This window comes from Hyalella azteca, unplaced genomic scaffold (genome assembly GCF_000764305.2).
Source record: "Hyalella azteca isolate HAZT.00-mixed unplaced genomic scaffold, Hazt_2.0.2 contig3384, whole genome shotgun sequence".
In the NCBI taxonomy this organism is placed as follows: domain Eukaryota; kingdom Metazoa; phylum Arthropoda; class Malacostraca; order Amphipoda; family Hyalellidae; genus Hyalella; species Hyalella azteca.
In genome coordinates this window covers 296,392-309,838 of record NW_025933634.1, presented here as the reverse complement: position 1 = coordinate 309,838, position 13,447 = coordinate 296,392, and the positions used below count along the sequence as shown (strand labels likewise).

General features: G+C 37.7%; 1 protein-coding gene across 1 annotated transcript; it reads right to left on the bottom strand.

Annotated features, from left to right (window-relative positions):
• Positions 1-1,385: 1,385 nt before the first annotated feature.
• On the bottom strand, positions 1,386-4,088 carry LOC108673507. Its single transcript, XM_047879598.1, has one exon. It carries the CDS (start codon positions 4,006-4,008, stop codon positions 2,797-2,799), a length of 1,212 nt encoding a protein of 403 aa, XP_047735554.1. The 5' UTR covers positions 4,009-4,088; the 3' UTR covers positions 1,386-2,796.
• Between the last annotated feature and the right edge of the window lie 9,359 nt (positions 4,089-13,447).

The following is a 13,447-nucleotide window of genomic DNA, read 5'->3' as shown; positions in this document are numbered from 1 at the left end:
TAAAAAATTGAATTATTTGCAGCGATCATTGAGAAAACATTAATTTTGATCTTTAATATGTATCAGGTTAAAAAATTTTCATACTGTTTTGTGGTATATTTCTCTTGGTATTGAATTTTATGCATTGTAGGTTGATTCTGATTATTTATTCCATTTTTATCGCATTTTCTCATATATGAAAAAATGCACTATTGTGCTCGCCATGTCCGTCTGTCCGTCCGTCGGTCCGTCTGTCTGTCCGTCTGTCTGTCCGTCCGTGCCTTCATGTTTTCGTCGAAGTGAGTGTTGAGTTATATTTTTTCAAATTCAGATCGAACCAACGCTTTCCTGCAACCTCGTGATTTCTGAAGTACTAAGCTGCTGTGTAACGCCGATTTTAACAATATATTTTTCTGAGAGTTAATGTAAAATTAAGAATCAAACTAACATAGATTTCAAATGTATTTAATAGTTAATCGAAAAGTCTAAGCCCATTGGAGCCAAATTAAATAATATTAAGTACAAAGACAAGGTGTATTAGAGTACCTCAGCACTGCGTATTATTTCAGAATCGTAGTGAATAAAGTAGTGATGTCGGCGCTGAAGAATAGGCCTTTTGTGGCCTGCCGGCAATTTTTGTACTTATCGTGACTTTTTCACAGGAAATCACAATCATGTCCTTTGACCTTATCTTTTCAAAACTGACGACAGTTTGAAATAGCTACTATAGACTTCCACCGGGTTCGATATGGTCCAAGGCATTTCAAGTCTGAACATATATTTCCAGATAGTTTTATCTAGTCTGTTAATTATTGAACGCGTTCATACTCGGAGCGTCAACGATGTAATCGATCGCAGAGGCTGTTCCACATGTCGGAGACTCGAGGCGAGAAGAAATGTTGTCGCGTGAATGAGTTGCAGAGCAGTTTTTTAGTTAAAGCCTTGGCCTCTGTGTGATATCGGGTCATAATATCGTTTTAAGAAAACTGAAATTTAAAAATATTCATGTGAAGTATGAAAAGAGAAAAATTATTATTTAATGTATGACAGTGAAGGCATCATTTTGTAAGCCGAAATTCTCAATAGATGAATTGAGATAGCTTAAATTGTTCAATAAATTTTCTATAACTCATATACGGCATAGAATTTTCGTTAACTTTACGCGCTATTAACTGTAGCTGAACATATTTAACTGTGCGCACATTTGATGAGATGCTTTACGATTTATTAATTGAGATACTAATCATTATATGGGAAATTAGCATGTCTACTCAACAATAATATCGAGTCCGCTTGGAAGCCCTCGCTAGAGCGAGTATTGCAATACTTTCTCGGAAAAAATGAAAAACCTCGCCGCTTAAATCTGCGACTATTCATTTTGAAAATTAGGAGGAATAAATTTAGGATATTCTTCCATTTACATTGTTGTAAATAAAACGATTCAATCAAAACTATCTGCTGAAACCATTTTTCATGAATAAACACATTTTGCTGAATTGAAATAATCGTAGCCGCTTTAAGCTTCCATATAGCCTTATAAACTAAAACTCTTCTGCATCAAGGAGCCAAATCTAAAATGATTCAAATGTAAAAATCTTCTAATTCAAAGTCGTTATGTACGCAATACTTCAAGTGAGAAGAACAACAGCTGTGGGACAAGACAATTTTTTCGCAAATGATGAATTATTTCTTCGAGCCGAATACACATGAACATCAAACACATAAACAGGTATTAATATTTACTACATGCATTTAATATTTAAATCTTTCAATTCTTCTCTAGATTTTTTCCCAGTCTTTAGAGCACATAATATTAAATTTTGATGTTGCTTTTTTACATTCCAGCTTATCCGTGATGTTTGTCAAGGGAAAAGAACAAATCATTAAGGATTGGCATTATAACATAAAGCATAACTAAAAATATTACATCTAAGATATCCATATCATAATTATTTTATGCGTAAAAAAACGAATAAATCTACAAACGAGGTTAACATTTTTGCGAAATTTCAGAATTCGTTGGGAAATCTAGCGCCTGGTTCCGTATCTTCTAATCTAAACACTAAAATTAATTACCCAAGACAAAAACTATAACTTCATTAAACTTGCCTAAAGAGAAATGAAAACTGTTTTGCCGAATTTAAAAAATTATTCGGTATTAACAAATACTCTGTTTAATATAAGTAGTTCCATCATTAATTATGAACAGTTTATGGCCCAAAATGCTGAACAGAATTGACTCAATAAATCGTTTCATAAAATTATTTTTTTTTATATTTTTTAATTACGGACGAAATTATGAAGCGAATAAACTGCGGTAGATTTTCCAAGTATTTATAAATAGTACCCATTTGATAGTAAACTGCCCTCTCACAAAGTCTTTCCTATATCTACAGAAAAGAGATGAAATATCGTACTTCAAACGAAAGAAAATTTCTGTTCTATTTCTGTACCACTTGAAATATGTGACCGCAAGATGTCAACCATAGGAGCATATCTTAACTTTCCAGAGAAAAAATATATACATTGAAATACAAGTTTGGCGTCAGTTGGAATCAGAATGTGGATATTAAAAACACTTATTTGCGAAAATTCTAGACAAAATAAGGAATATTTAACCGAAAATATTGATGGAGGATTTTGCAAATTCATTTTATGTGAAATAAACTTTTGATTGAGTGAACTAAGTAAGGCACGTAATTGTCATTAGATTTAAAATATGATAAACCATTACATCGACTAATTGCAAGGAGAAGTTACCAAACAATGAACGGTTAAAAAAATACATCCTATCTCGAGAAAATTGTTATCAATCCATCAACAGCAATATGGGTACTCGTGCAGGTAATGTTGCAAAGCGACAGGGAGACTATCGAACTCTATCTCCTCTTCGTGCTTGTTGACCGCTAGCCTGGCCAGGTGTTTAAGTGACAGTACGGTGTGCATCAAGGGTTTTGATAGCTGTATGGAGGCCACCACCGAGCCTGTCGAGTCCATCCAGACGTGGCCGCCGGTGAGCACCGCCGACCGAGTGTAGGGGTTGACGGGCGCTCGGCGCGCTGGCCGTGAGAGTCTGACGTAATGTTGGATCAGGTCGTGCACCGACTGAAATGCCAAGGAATGACTTCCTGGATCACTATCAAGACAAAATTCGGTAGAGTTGCCGATTATTCTGACGCTAGTGGGTCCCCGATGAGTTTGAACGCTCATAGAAAATCTGTATCGTGGATCAGAGGAATCTCTCAAGAGGAAGGTCCCAACTTCTGAATCTCTCAGTTTCACCTCAGCTTCTTGCCACGAGAGCTTGCCGTAATACCAGCCACATATAGCAACCTGATATTCAAATAATTTAAGTCCTTTCCGAGGCAGGTTTCTTCCGATGCACGGAAAACAATTATTAGCTTGCTGAAACGGTCGGCTTGTTTGAGGAGAAGAGTTCTCGTGCGAGGCATTTACAACCGAAAGACAATGCGCCTCTTGATCATTCACTACCGAGCAGCATTCGACTTTATTTGAAATTTGGCTAAAAAGTTGTTGAGCGCAATGCGCTGGTGGTTTAAATTCGTTTTCAAAAGAAATATTATTGGAAAAAATACTTCGTTTACACGAACAAGGACAGTTCAGGGCAGAAGTATCACTCGTTGTTTCTGAAATGTGAATGTCACCAATATTTTTTTCTGCTTTGTGGTTGCTTACTGACGGGTGAAATCTGCCGTTGTGTTCACAAACCCGTTGGCATGGCACAGACTTCTCCTTCAGCTGCCGCCACAGGTGAACTTTTTGAAGTTGACATGAAATGGATTGACACGAATTTCGAAGTGCGCTTGCAACCATGTCGCACGACTCCGTTGAAAAGGGCAGCATCCTCTGAACAGCGGCACCGGATAAACTTTGAGAATCAGGCATTGCTCTGTTACCTGCACACGACGATGGCACAGTTCTACAATTTCGGTTATTTTCGCTCGTGAAATGACATGACCTGAACGTGCAATGACAATGCTGAGTTTGTTGGCATGAAGAAAAGTGCATTCTGGTGTCTGAAAAAATTACTGTAATACAAGTTCTCTTATATTTTTAGTCTTACTGTGAATACACAATTTTTCACCCCTATTATCTGTAAGCAGAAAGAAATTTCAGTTTTATATATATGAATGATGAAAAGTGTCGTTTTTTAGGGAAACTATAACAATGAAACCATTATCACATTATATCTCGTATGGTCCCATAAATATTTGACGACAATTTAGTTAAGATAAAACTCGCCGTAATTTCCTCCAAAGAATATTTTAGTAAGTGCAGATGAAATACTCGTATTGCTTATCTCATGTATAAGAGCTCACGTGTCATCACTGAACTGATGAAAGCTGATCAGATAATCATTAGTAGGGTGGTGAATTGATCAAATATGGGACTGTATGTTTGTGTTATTCCGTTCATTTTATTCTCCTATCAAAGGCATTTTTTGGTAAGCGGACAAATACACAGTTACTGCATGCTTAGGTACTGTAGGGATCAGAAGAAATAAATTTCACATTTATGATAGTTGATATTTAGAAATTGGAAAAGAATATTCATATTGATTTTTATTTCGTTTCAGGTGCTAAATATTTTTTGTGTTGTATCACATGAATGAACATGAAAATTAATTGCGTAAAAATCCTGTAGACAAAAAATTACTTGAAACGGCGAAAAAAGTTTATTAAGGACTTCTTCTTAATTTATTGATTCGCTCTATATACTGTAAGTCCTGGAGTGTCAATATAATGATTTTAATACATGTATCTTATTTTTTCAGTGCTGAATTTTGTTATCAACATGAGCACGCCGTTCACAGATGATCTGATTAGATTAAACTCAAGTGCTGAGTGAAATTAGCATTAAAAAAATTCACTTAACGTTGGACAAATAATGCCAGAGAATATTTCTGTAATAATACACTAGCGTTATATTAACTAAATGCTGTGCTCTTGGCGAATCACTTCGCCCGTATTATTTTAATCACTGCTCGGTACAAATTATGAATTAACTTATTGCAAAATCGAGTCCTCTTACGTGAACCCAATACATATGCCTAGAAATTAAGTCTAGAAATCCTTACTTCTCCATTGTGATGTTAGACGTTTACAGCTATAATATGAACATAAAACCGTGAATAAATCACAGTAGTCGTACTATGCATTCTAAATGCGCGCAACTTCTCTACCTATAACTCAATCAGTCGCTAGAGATCATTGTGGCACTCTAGCCACGAGCACGGAGGAGATGTTGTTCATAGTTTTTCTCCATTCTCTAATTATAATAGTATATTATAATATACTATACTATTATAATATACTTCATGTAAACTGATAAATAGAAGCGCTGAAAATTTTTCGAAATCTATTCGTGATTTGAGGCGACTCTGTGCTTTCGTAACGCTTGAAATGAGTTGTAAAGTACTGTTTCTAAACAAATATCTCGATTATTATACTTAAGTAAGTATGTAAATCACGCAACCACTTCTTCATCTGAACTTTCATAGGAGGAGGAAATGTGCACTTGCGGAGCCATTCTCCGTAGTACTGCACCTAAGAACATCAAGAAAAGGTCAAATCATCATCGTAACGAGATTGCATTTCATTGGCGGACAACGCCGAACTTTTTGATATCGCTTCTCTGATTGGACAAGACGCCTCGCGTCGCCCAAGACTGGATTAAAACTCTGCTGAGGCCACACCTTCCTTTGTTGACCTGCAGCATCGAGGCACTGCAGTTGGAGCATGTGGCCTCCCATTGGTCGTTGGACTTCATAAAAGAGTACTGGAAAATAGCCGAAAATAACATTCCCATGCATCGTCCATCACCCCGGCTTTCGAAAGACGCAGGAGCTTCAGGAGCCGCGTCATAATCGCTAAATTAGAGAGACGCTCTTGATCGAATTTTTATTGTGATCGATCAAACAGCAAATGGATGCCGGTTCCTGAGTACCCAACATCTTCATTGTGGCACTCAGCTGCGTACAAATAACCTTGTAGGTGAGTAAAGATCCTTAATACTCTTTGTAAGCTATGTATATTTTTTCATACATAGTGTGTCCGTAGTTCTGGAATAAAATTCTGCTTGATGTGGATTATGTCCATTGCTCTTTGCAAGAAAATTGTCGGGCAGAGATCTCGTTTTAACGCAATTGATAACTAACTTTCTGTGACGAACCTTCGTCTTCACAGACTCGTGCTAAACTCGTTCATAAATATTTGATGATTTGAATGCTTCACCAGAAATATTCCCTGTATTCCAATACGTCTTATCCTATTGTAATGCACGTATTATGTTAGTAGGGTGCGCCACTCCAGGCGTTGCATGGAGTCTCATTAACTGCGATCTTGGACTCGCGACGATGAATCAGCAAAAACTGCTGCTCAAGCAGCCGTGGAGTATTGTTGGTCGAGACTCGGGGGACTTGAATGACTTGGGCAAGTGGATGTAAATAATATTTGATTTTCGATAATGTACTTTCTAAACTAAATTTCAAAATTTTGACCCACGTTATTTAAATCTACGGACAACGAATCAAAAATTTTGATCGTAATAGAAGAAATAAATCTACAAGGTTGGTACATCGTCCTACAGTCCAAAACACCATATAACTGCCGACATCATGCTCATACGAATATATCAATAAGCATTATCTTTTACTATATGTCCTTTGTTTTTTCGTGGAAAATTTTCAAGGCAGCCATTTTGAGAGTCTGAACAGGAAGCCAAGCATTCCGGTTACATTCCTTCTAGCCATGGGCACCGAAAAACCTTTAATGTGTTTATGGATGGACTTTGCATTCTACCATCCACGCATGGTGTAGATCTTGGAAAATAACTCATATATCGTGCGTTTTGTGATGATCGTCCACTGTTTGTAACACCTCCGTAATTCGAATCAAGCACATATTAATTATATTATATGAACGTTTTCGATTAGTATCGTGTGTTTATATGCACGTATGTGTAGGGTTTCATAGTCGCACGTTTACACTGAGTCCGCCAGCACAATAATTATTTTCAATTAGGATTTCAAATTTTTATTTTGTTATTTTTATCCCTCAACTGGATAACAACAGCCGATAAAATAGCGGCCCAACATGATGTTTTTAGCTGAGGCTATATTAAAGGTATAAAGCCATCAAGGAAGCAATAGAGAATTTTGATAAAAATAATGCCGTCTTAAATACTGTACAATAACATTGGCCTAACTTAAAAATACATATTATATATTTTACTATTACCTAAACAGTTCTCAAAATGAATAATCATTGTGATTTTGTATTCGATATAATTTTTTTATTTTGACGGTCCGGGCCCGTGGCCTCTTTATCGCATTTTTCGCGGCATATTAAAAAGCAAATGCAAGATGATCGACTTCTGATTTTTGCGGTAAATCCCGTTCGTCTTGAAACGTTATTCAAGAGAGCTCCATTTGAAAGGTAAACAAATCTTAAAAGGCTCATTTTTCCACATTGGTCTGTTAGTGTGTTTGTCGTCCCCGATATTACTCATACACGGACTTTCTATTCCTCTTATACATGCTTACCTTTTCCGCCATATGCTCCTTCCTGCACGATGTATTCATTCAGTGCCTTCTCCAAACTGTTCAATATGTTTTGCGCAATGTTGAACTCCACTTTGGTTCTCTCTATCACTTTGTTTATGTAAGGGTTCTTTTTACCGCATTTTCTCATTTATGGAATAAAGGTGATATTGTGCTCGTCATGCCCGTCTGTCCGTCTGTCTGTCCGTCAGTCCGTCCGTGACTGCACGTTTTCGTCGAAAAGAAAATGCGCTCTCAATCACTCACTGCAGTGAGTACTGAGTTATATTTTTTATTTGTTAATTGGTTATACCTGCTCTAAACTCCTTTGTTACTCTATCCATACAGCAATTAAATCTTACATCCATTCCTTACAGAACTTGAAATCATTTCCTCCACATTTTTTACAGCTCACTCTTCTCCCTTGAACTTCCCCTCACATCCCATCTTCCCTTGCTGCCATTTACCCCACCAGGGTTCCGCTGTCCCACCAATTTAGCCTTTCATTATGGCATCAATTCTACCCTCCTTATTGCTAAACCCTCCCTTCTGTTCTACCCTTTAGCCTTTCATTATGGCATCAATTCTACCCTCCTTATTGCTAAACCCTCCCTTCTGTTCTACCCTCCATTCCACCCTCCCATCTAAACCCCTGCTTCAGTCTACATCTACTCGATCGTCTACCCCGTTCAGCCTGCGGCGCTGCTGTTCCGAGAGAAGCGTCCGCGATTCAAAGAATCGTGACTTGCAAGTTTGCCTGATCAGCTCCGGCCTTTCTTTTCGTCGCGGCGCGGACAGCAATCCTTCCTCCGCCTCCTCTCTTATCGATTAGTTCAAAACATTCTATTGATGCCTACTACTCCCCCTATTGCAAACTCTAGAAAAAAACTCCCTGAGATCTTTGAATACTCGTGGTCCTTTAATGGTCTCGTGAAACAAGGCTTCAGGATTGCAAGATAATCATGCGTGGTCTCCTCGATCCATCGTTCAAAGCGTGCTTCTTTAATAGCCTGATGATGAACCGGTTCTGGAGACACAAAACATTGGCGAACGCCAAATGCGAGGGCATCATAACGATACTGTTTAACTAAAATTTTGTTGATGAACCTGGTGGGGTTTTAGAGATATAAGTACGACAATCTATGTAGTAAATAATTCTATGATTTCTTTTTATTTTTCCTTTACACCGTCACATCAATCTTGACTCTTTTTATAACAGGCACAGTTACAGTTGAAGTACGGAGAATAGCATGAGCTGCCATTATACATCAGAAAATTTTCAATTGATTAATTATTTACTAAATCGTAACTTTGTCAACTGATAACTCTCATATATTACGAAATATCAAAGATGCCATTATTGAATGGCATCCTGGTCGTGAGGTGCAGGGAAGTCGTAGCATTGCTACACGTCGCACTGATTGCAATACCTGACCAAAGATGTGCAAAAAATATTATAAGACCACGATGAAGAGGAGAAAGAACCCATGACTTGCGTTTTGATGCACCCACACTCGCACATTAAATGGAATGAAATACTGAAGAGGGTTATCGCGTGGGCCGGTCATGCTGTTTTAACTCTCATTAAGATCATGATTTCAACTAATGCTTGCGGTAAATTCTATAGCGAAATGTTCTGTTGTGTTGGTTTTTATTTAAATTGTTGCGTTATTTACGTCATTATTTGTGTTCTTCATGCTTTTGAAACATACTAAAGATATTTAATGTCGTAGATGAAACCAATCGTAAAATTTTTATTTCACATGCACAATCATCCTACAATTGACCTTTCAAAATTATTGAAGTCGAGAATTAATTGAATACTATTTTGATGAGTAATGTCACAAGTTAAGCAAATGGGACAACTAGGAACAGTTTAGCTGGTGTTTCTATATACGCTCCAACTAATGACTTTCTGGTTCCCACTAAACAACATCGATGTGCAAAATCGGTATATTGCAGTAATTGAGCCTGTTGCATGAAGTTTTCAGGCACTTAGAAATGAAGCAATAGATTTTCTGGCATTCTATTTAACTGGACAGATGTGTTTTTCTCAAGATTTGTCGTAACCATCGCGTGGGTGACGCGATGCTTACATGTTCCAGTCTGCAACTTAATGTTCTGAGCACATAGAACACTCCAACTAACAAGAAATTTTATCACTTTCGTAATTTTTATCATTTTAAAATCGCGAAGAATTAGATAGGCAGCATGAATGATCAATTAATAATTACGTTATTAAGTCAGGAGCAACCGGAATTATGATTGGCATCGTGTACAATTAAGGGTCAACAGTCTATACACGAAATATGTTATATATTACTTCTAACGAGTTTTCCCCCTCAATTAACCCACAATGAATTTTCTTTGTTTGTTTATTACCTGCTTTCTTTCGCTTCCATTATTAACGAACAATCGTTCATTTGAGACAATTGAATAAATTAAAGAGCAAATAAACAAATTTATTCGTCTTTGTACAGCAGCACGTCTACAAGGCGTCACTATAGTTTTAGGGACAGACGTGGGGGCTATTAAGACCCCAGAAGACGTGCTGCTGCACCTGAACTTCTTGGGTACCTGAACGTTTAATTTCACTTACAGCTAATAACATCTTTACCACATTACAACAACAGACATAGGAATTTCTGGTAATGTTGCAGCATTAACAACATGTTCAGGTCACATAACATAACATAGTGACGTCGGCGCTAAAGAGTAGGCATGATGTGGCCTGTCGCCGAATCTTGAACTTTTCGTGACTTGTTCACCGAAGATCTAAAATTTTGTCATTTTGACGGAATATTTTCAAGACTGACGATAGTTTGAAATAGCCACTAGACTTCCACCGAGTTTGATATGGTGCTATAGGCATTTCAAATCTGAACATATATTTTTCCATAGCTTTATCTAGTCAGTTCTGGAACGTGTTCATACTCGGAGCGCCAACGATGTAATCAGGGAGGCTGTTCCATATGTCGGTGATTCGAAGCGAGAAGAAATTTTGTCGAGTGGACAAGTTGCAGCGCAGTTTTCTTATTTTATAGCAGTGGCCCCTGGTGTTGGTTCTTGTTTCAAATTTTAGTAATCCTTCGGGGGCCTTGTATAAACCATGAGTATACTTGTATACTTAAATGAGATTCTCACGCAGACGTCGAGAACTGAGGCTTGGAAGCTTCATAATCTTTAATCTTTCTTCATAGGACTTGCCCTTCCAGGCTAGAATTATCCTTGTTGCACGTCTTTGAAAATTCTCTATTAAATTTTTGTCCTTTTCAAATCTCGGTGACCAGACAACGTTTCCAAACTCTAGATTCGGGCGTACTTTACACTTGTCAGCATTAAACCGCAGCTGCCACGTATCAGCCCAGTTAACTAAACTGTCAAGATCATCTTGCAATTGCGCTTTATTTGACGCATCTTTCACTGTATTATAAACTTTTGTGTCGTCGGCATACATGGAGCACACGCTGGACACTGCTTCTGGTAGGTCGTTTATAAAAGCAACGAACAAAATAGGCCCAATAACGCTTCCTTGTAGGTTGTAGCACGCCACTGCGCACTGATGTCCAGTCGGACACGGTTCCGTTAATACTGACACGTTGTCGTCTACCTACTATAGAAAATCTCAGATCCAATGTAGCACGTTTCCCTCAATTCCCAAAGACTTCACTTTACGCAACAGCCGCTCATGTGGTAGAGATACCAAACTTATTAAATGAAAGAAAGTTCTTGATGAACTGATTGGTGTAGTTGTAACTGAGTTTTCTTCGTTCATTTCCAGACTTAATTAAGCTCTCTAATTGCTAGTTTTTATGATTGTATCTGAAATTGTTAGGCGAAAATAGCCTGCATGCCGAATTTCAGATCTCTATAGCAATCAGAAGTGGGCTAATTTTTGTTGTCAATGTTAACAACAAACAAACAAACGCGAAGCTAAGCTAAGAAAAACGTTTTAAAATAGGCCCAAGAACGCTTCCTTGTAGGTTGTAGCACGCCACTGCGCACTGATGTCCAGTCGGACACGGTTCCGTTAATACTGACATGTTGTCGTCTACCTACTAGAAAATCTCAGATCCAATGTAGCACGTTTCCCTCAATTCCCAAAGACTTCACTTTACGCAACAGCCGCTCATGTGGAACACTGTCAAATGCTTTGGCAAAATCGAGGTACAATGCATCCACTGACTCCCTTTCGTCCAGCAGGCGAGTCCAATCGTTCAACGTAGATAATAATTTAGTGGTGCAGGATCTACCGGGAATAAAACCATGTTGACAATCTGACACGAGTTGGTGAACACTGAGCAGTCAAGTGATCGATAATCCTATCCCTCACAACAGTTTTCATTAGCTTACAAATAACTCTTGTATTACTAACAGCCAGAGGTGAGCAGTAGTGCGCTACATGTAGCGGCCGCTACAAGCAGCCGCTACATTTTCAGTAGCGGCGCTACATTTAAGCAATTGTAGCGGTAGCGGTAGCGCCCGCTACATGTTTGAGTAGCGATGCGAGGTTTTGCCGCTACAGCGCTACCGCTACATTTATAGATGAAGCCTTTAGATTTTACTTAATAATATTGAGTAATATTTAAAAACCAGCATGATACATACATAATATAAATTACAGAATAAAACTGTACGAAAGATTTCGGTGTAATGTTGTCAACTTTAGCCTGTTACTAGTGTCAACATGTTAGTTGTTACTTGTTCAGTTGTTACCAGTTACCACTTACAGGTTTTTTTCATGTTTCAGTTTGCTTACAGTTATTTTTACACAGTTATTTTTATGTTTCACCTTCCCTACATGGATGTCTACTTTAATCAACCAATCTCAAAAATGATCCACATATATATACAAATAAAAGTCTGATTTTTATATGTATATGTGGATAATTTTTTAGATTGGTAGATTAAAGTACACATCTATGTAGGGAAGGTAAAACATAAAAATAACTGTAACTTTTATTTACTGTATCTAACCCGTACTAGTTTCGTTAGGTTAATTGCAATTAGGTTGCATTGATATTTTTTGAAAATGTATTATTATCATTAAATGTTTATGAGTAAATCCCAATAGCAGAACAATAAATATTTAGATTTCCAATAATTTTGGCCATTGTAGTGGCTAATGTAGCGGCGCTACATTTTACTGTAGCGCTAGCGGTAGCGCCCGCTACATTTAGAGCATGTAGCGGTAGCGGTAGCGCCACTACATTTCAAAGTAGCGCTGCCCAGCTCTGCTAACAGCTAACAGGGCGATAGTTGCCGGGGCTGCTTTTGTCACCTTCTTTGAACAATGATGTTACTTGAGCTTATTTTCAGTCGGACGGCAAAGTTCTTCTTTCAAGTTTTTTTTTTTTTTAAATACTGTCAATGGGCCGGCCAGAACGATTGCTAATTCCATATTGACTTTATCGGCCATTTTTGTACAGTAGTCATATTCTCAAAAAATAAAAACGAGATTTTTGAACGGCTAAAGAATATTTATGGTGATTGAAGCCTGGTAAAATAGGCCTAAGGATGCCATTCCTCAAACATGATAGGTGGTGATAGTCGAGAGGGTGCGAGTGAAAGGTCTATACGTAGACGAATCCATACAGCAACTTGCAATATATATACCTCCTGAGAATTCAGCGACAAAATTGCATATAGTAAATGGTAGGTATTTGGCTGCGACAGCTCTTTGACCCGAGCAGGTCTGCAAAAACGAAAATTATTTTTATACACATATTCATTGCCATCTGGAGACTGATTTAATGGAAACAAATACTATTAGACTAATTAAGTAACATCTATTATATGTATATTCGTCGAAGTTTATTTTGTTTGGAGCCTACGATCGTTTTGGGAAGTGAACGATTTCTTGAAGGTTATGCAGTGAAGAAAGTTCATAATACTGATCCCAGATTA

Coding starts and splice junctions, on each gene's coding strand:
- LOC108673507 (XM_047879598.1), bottom strand. CDS start 4,008: ATGCACTTTTCTTCATGCCAACAAACTCAGCATTGTCATTGCACGTTC.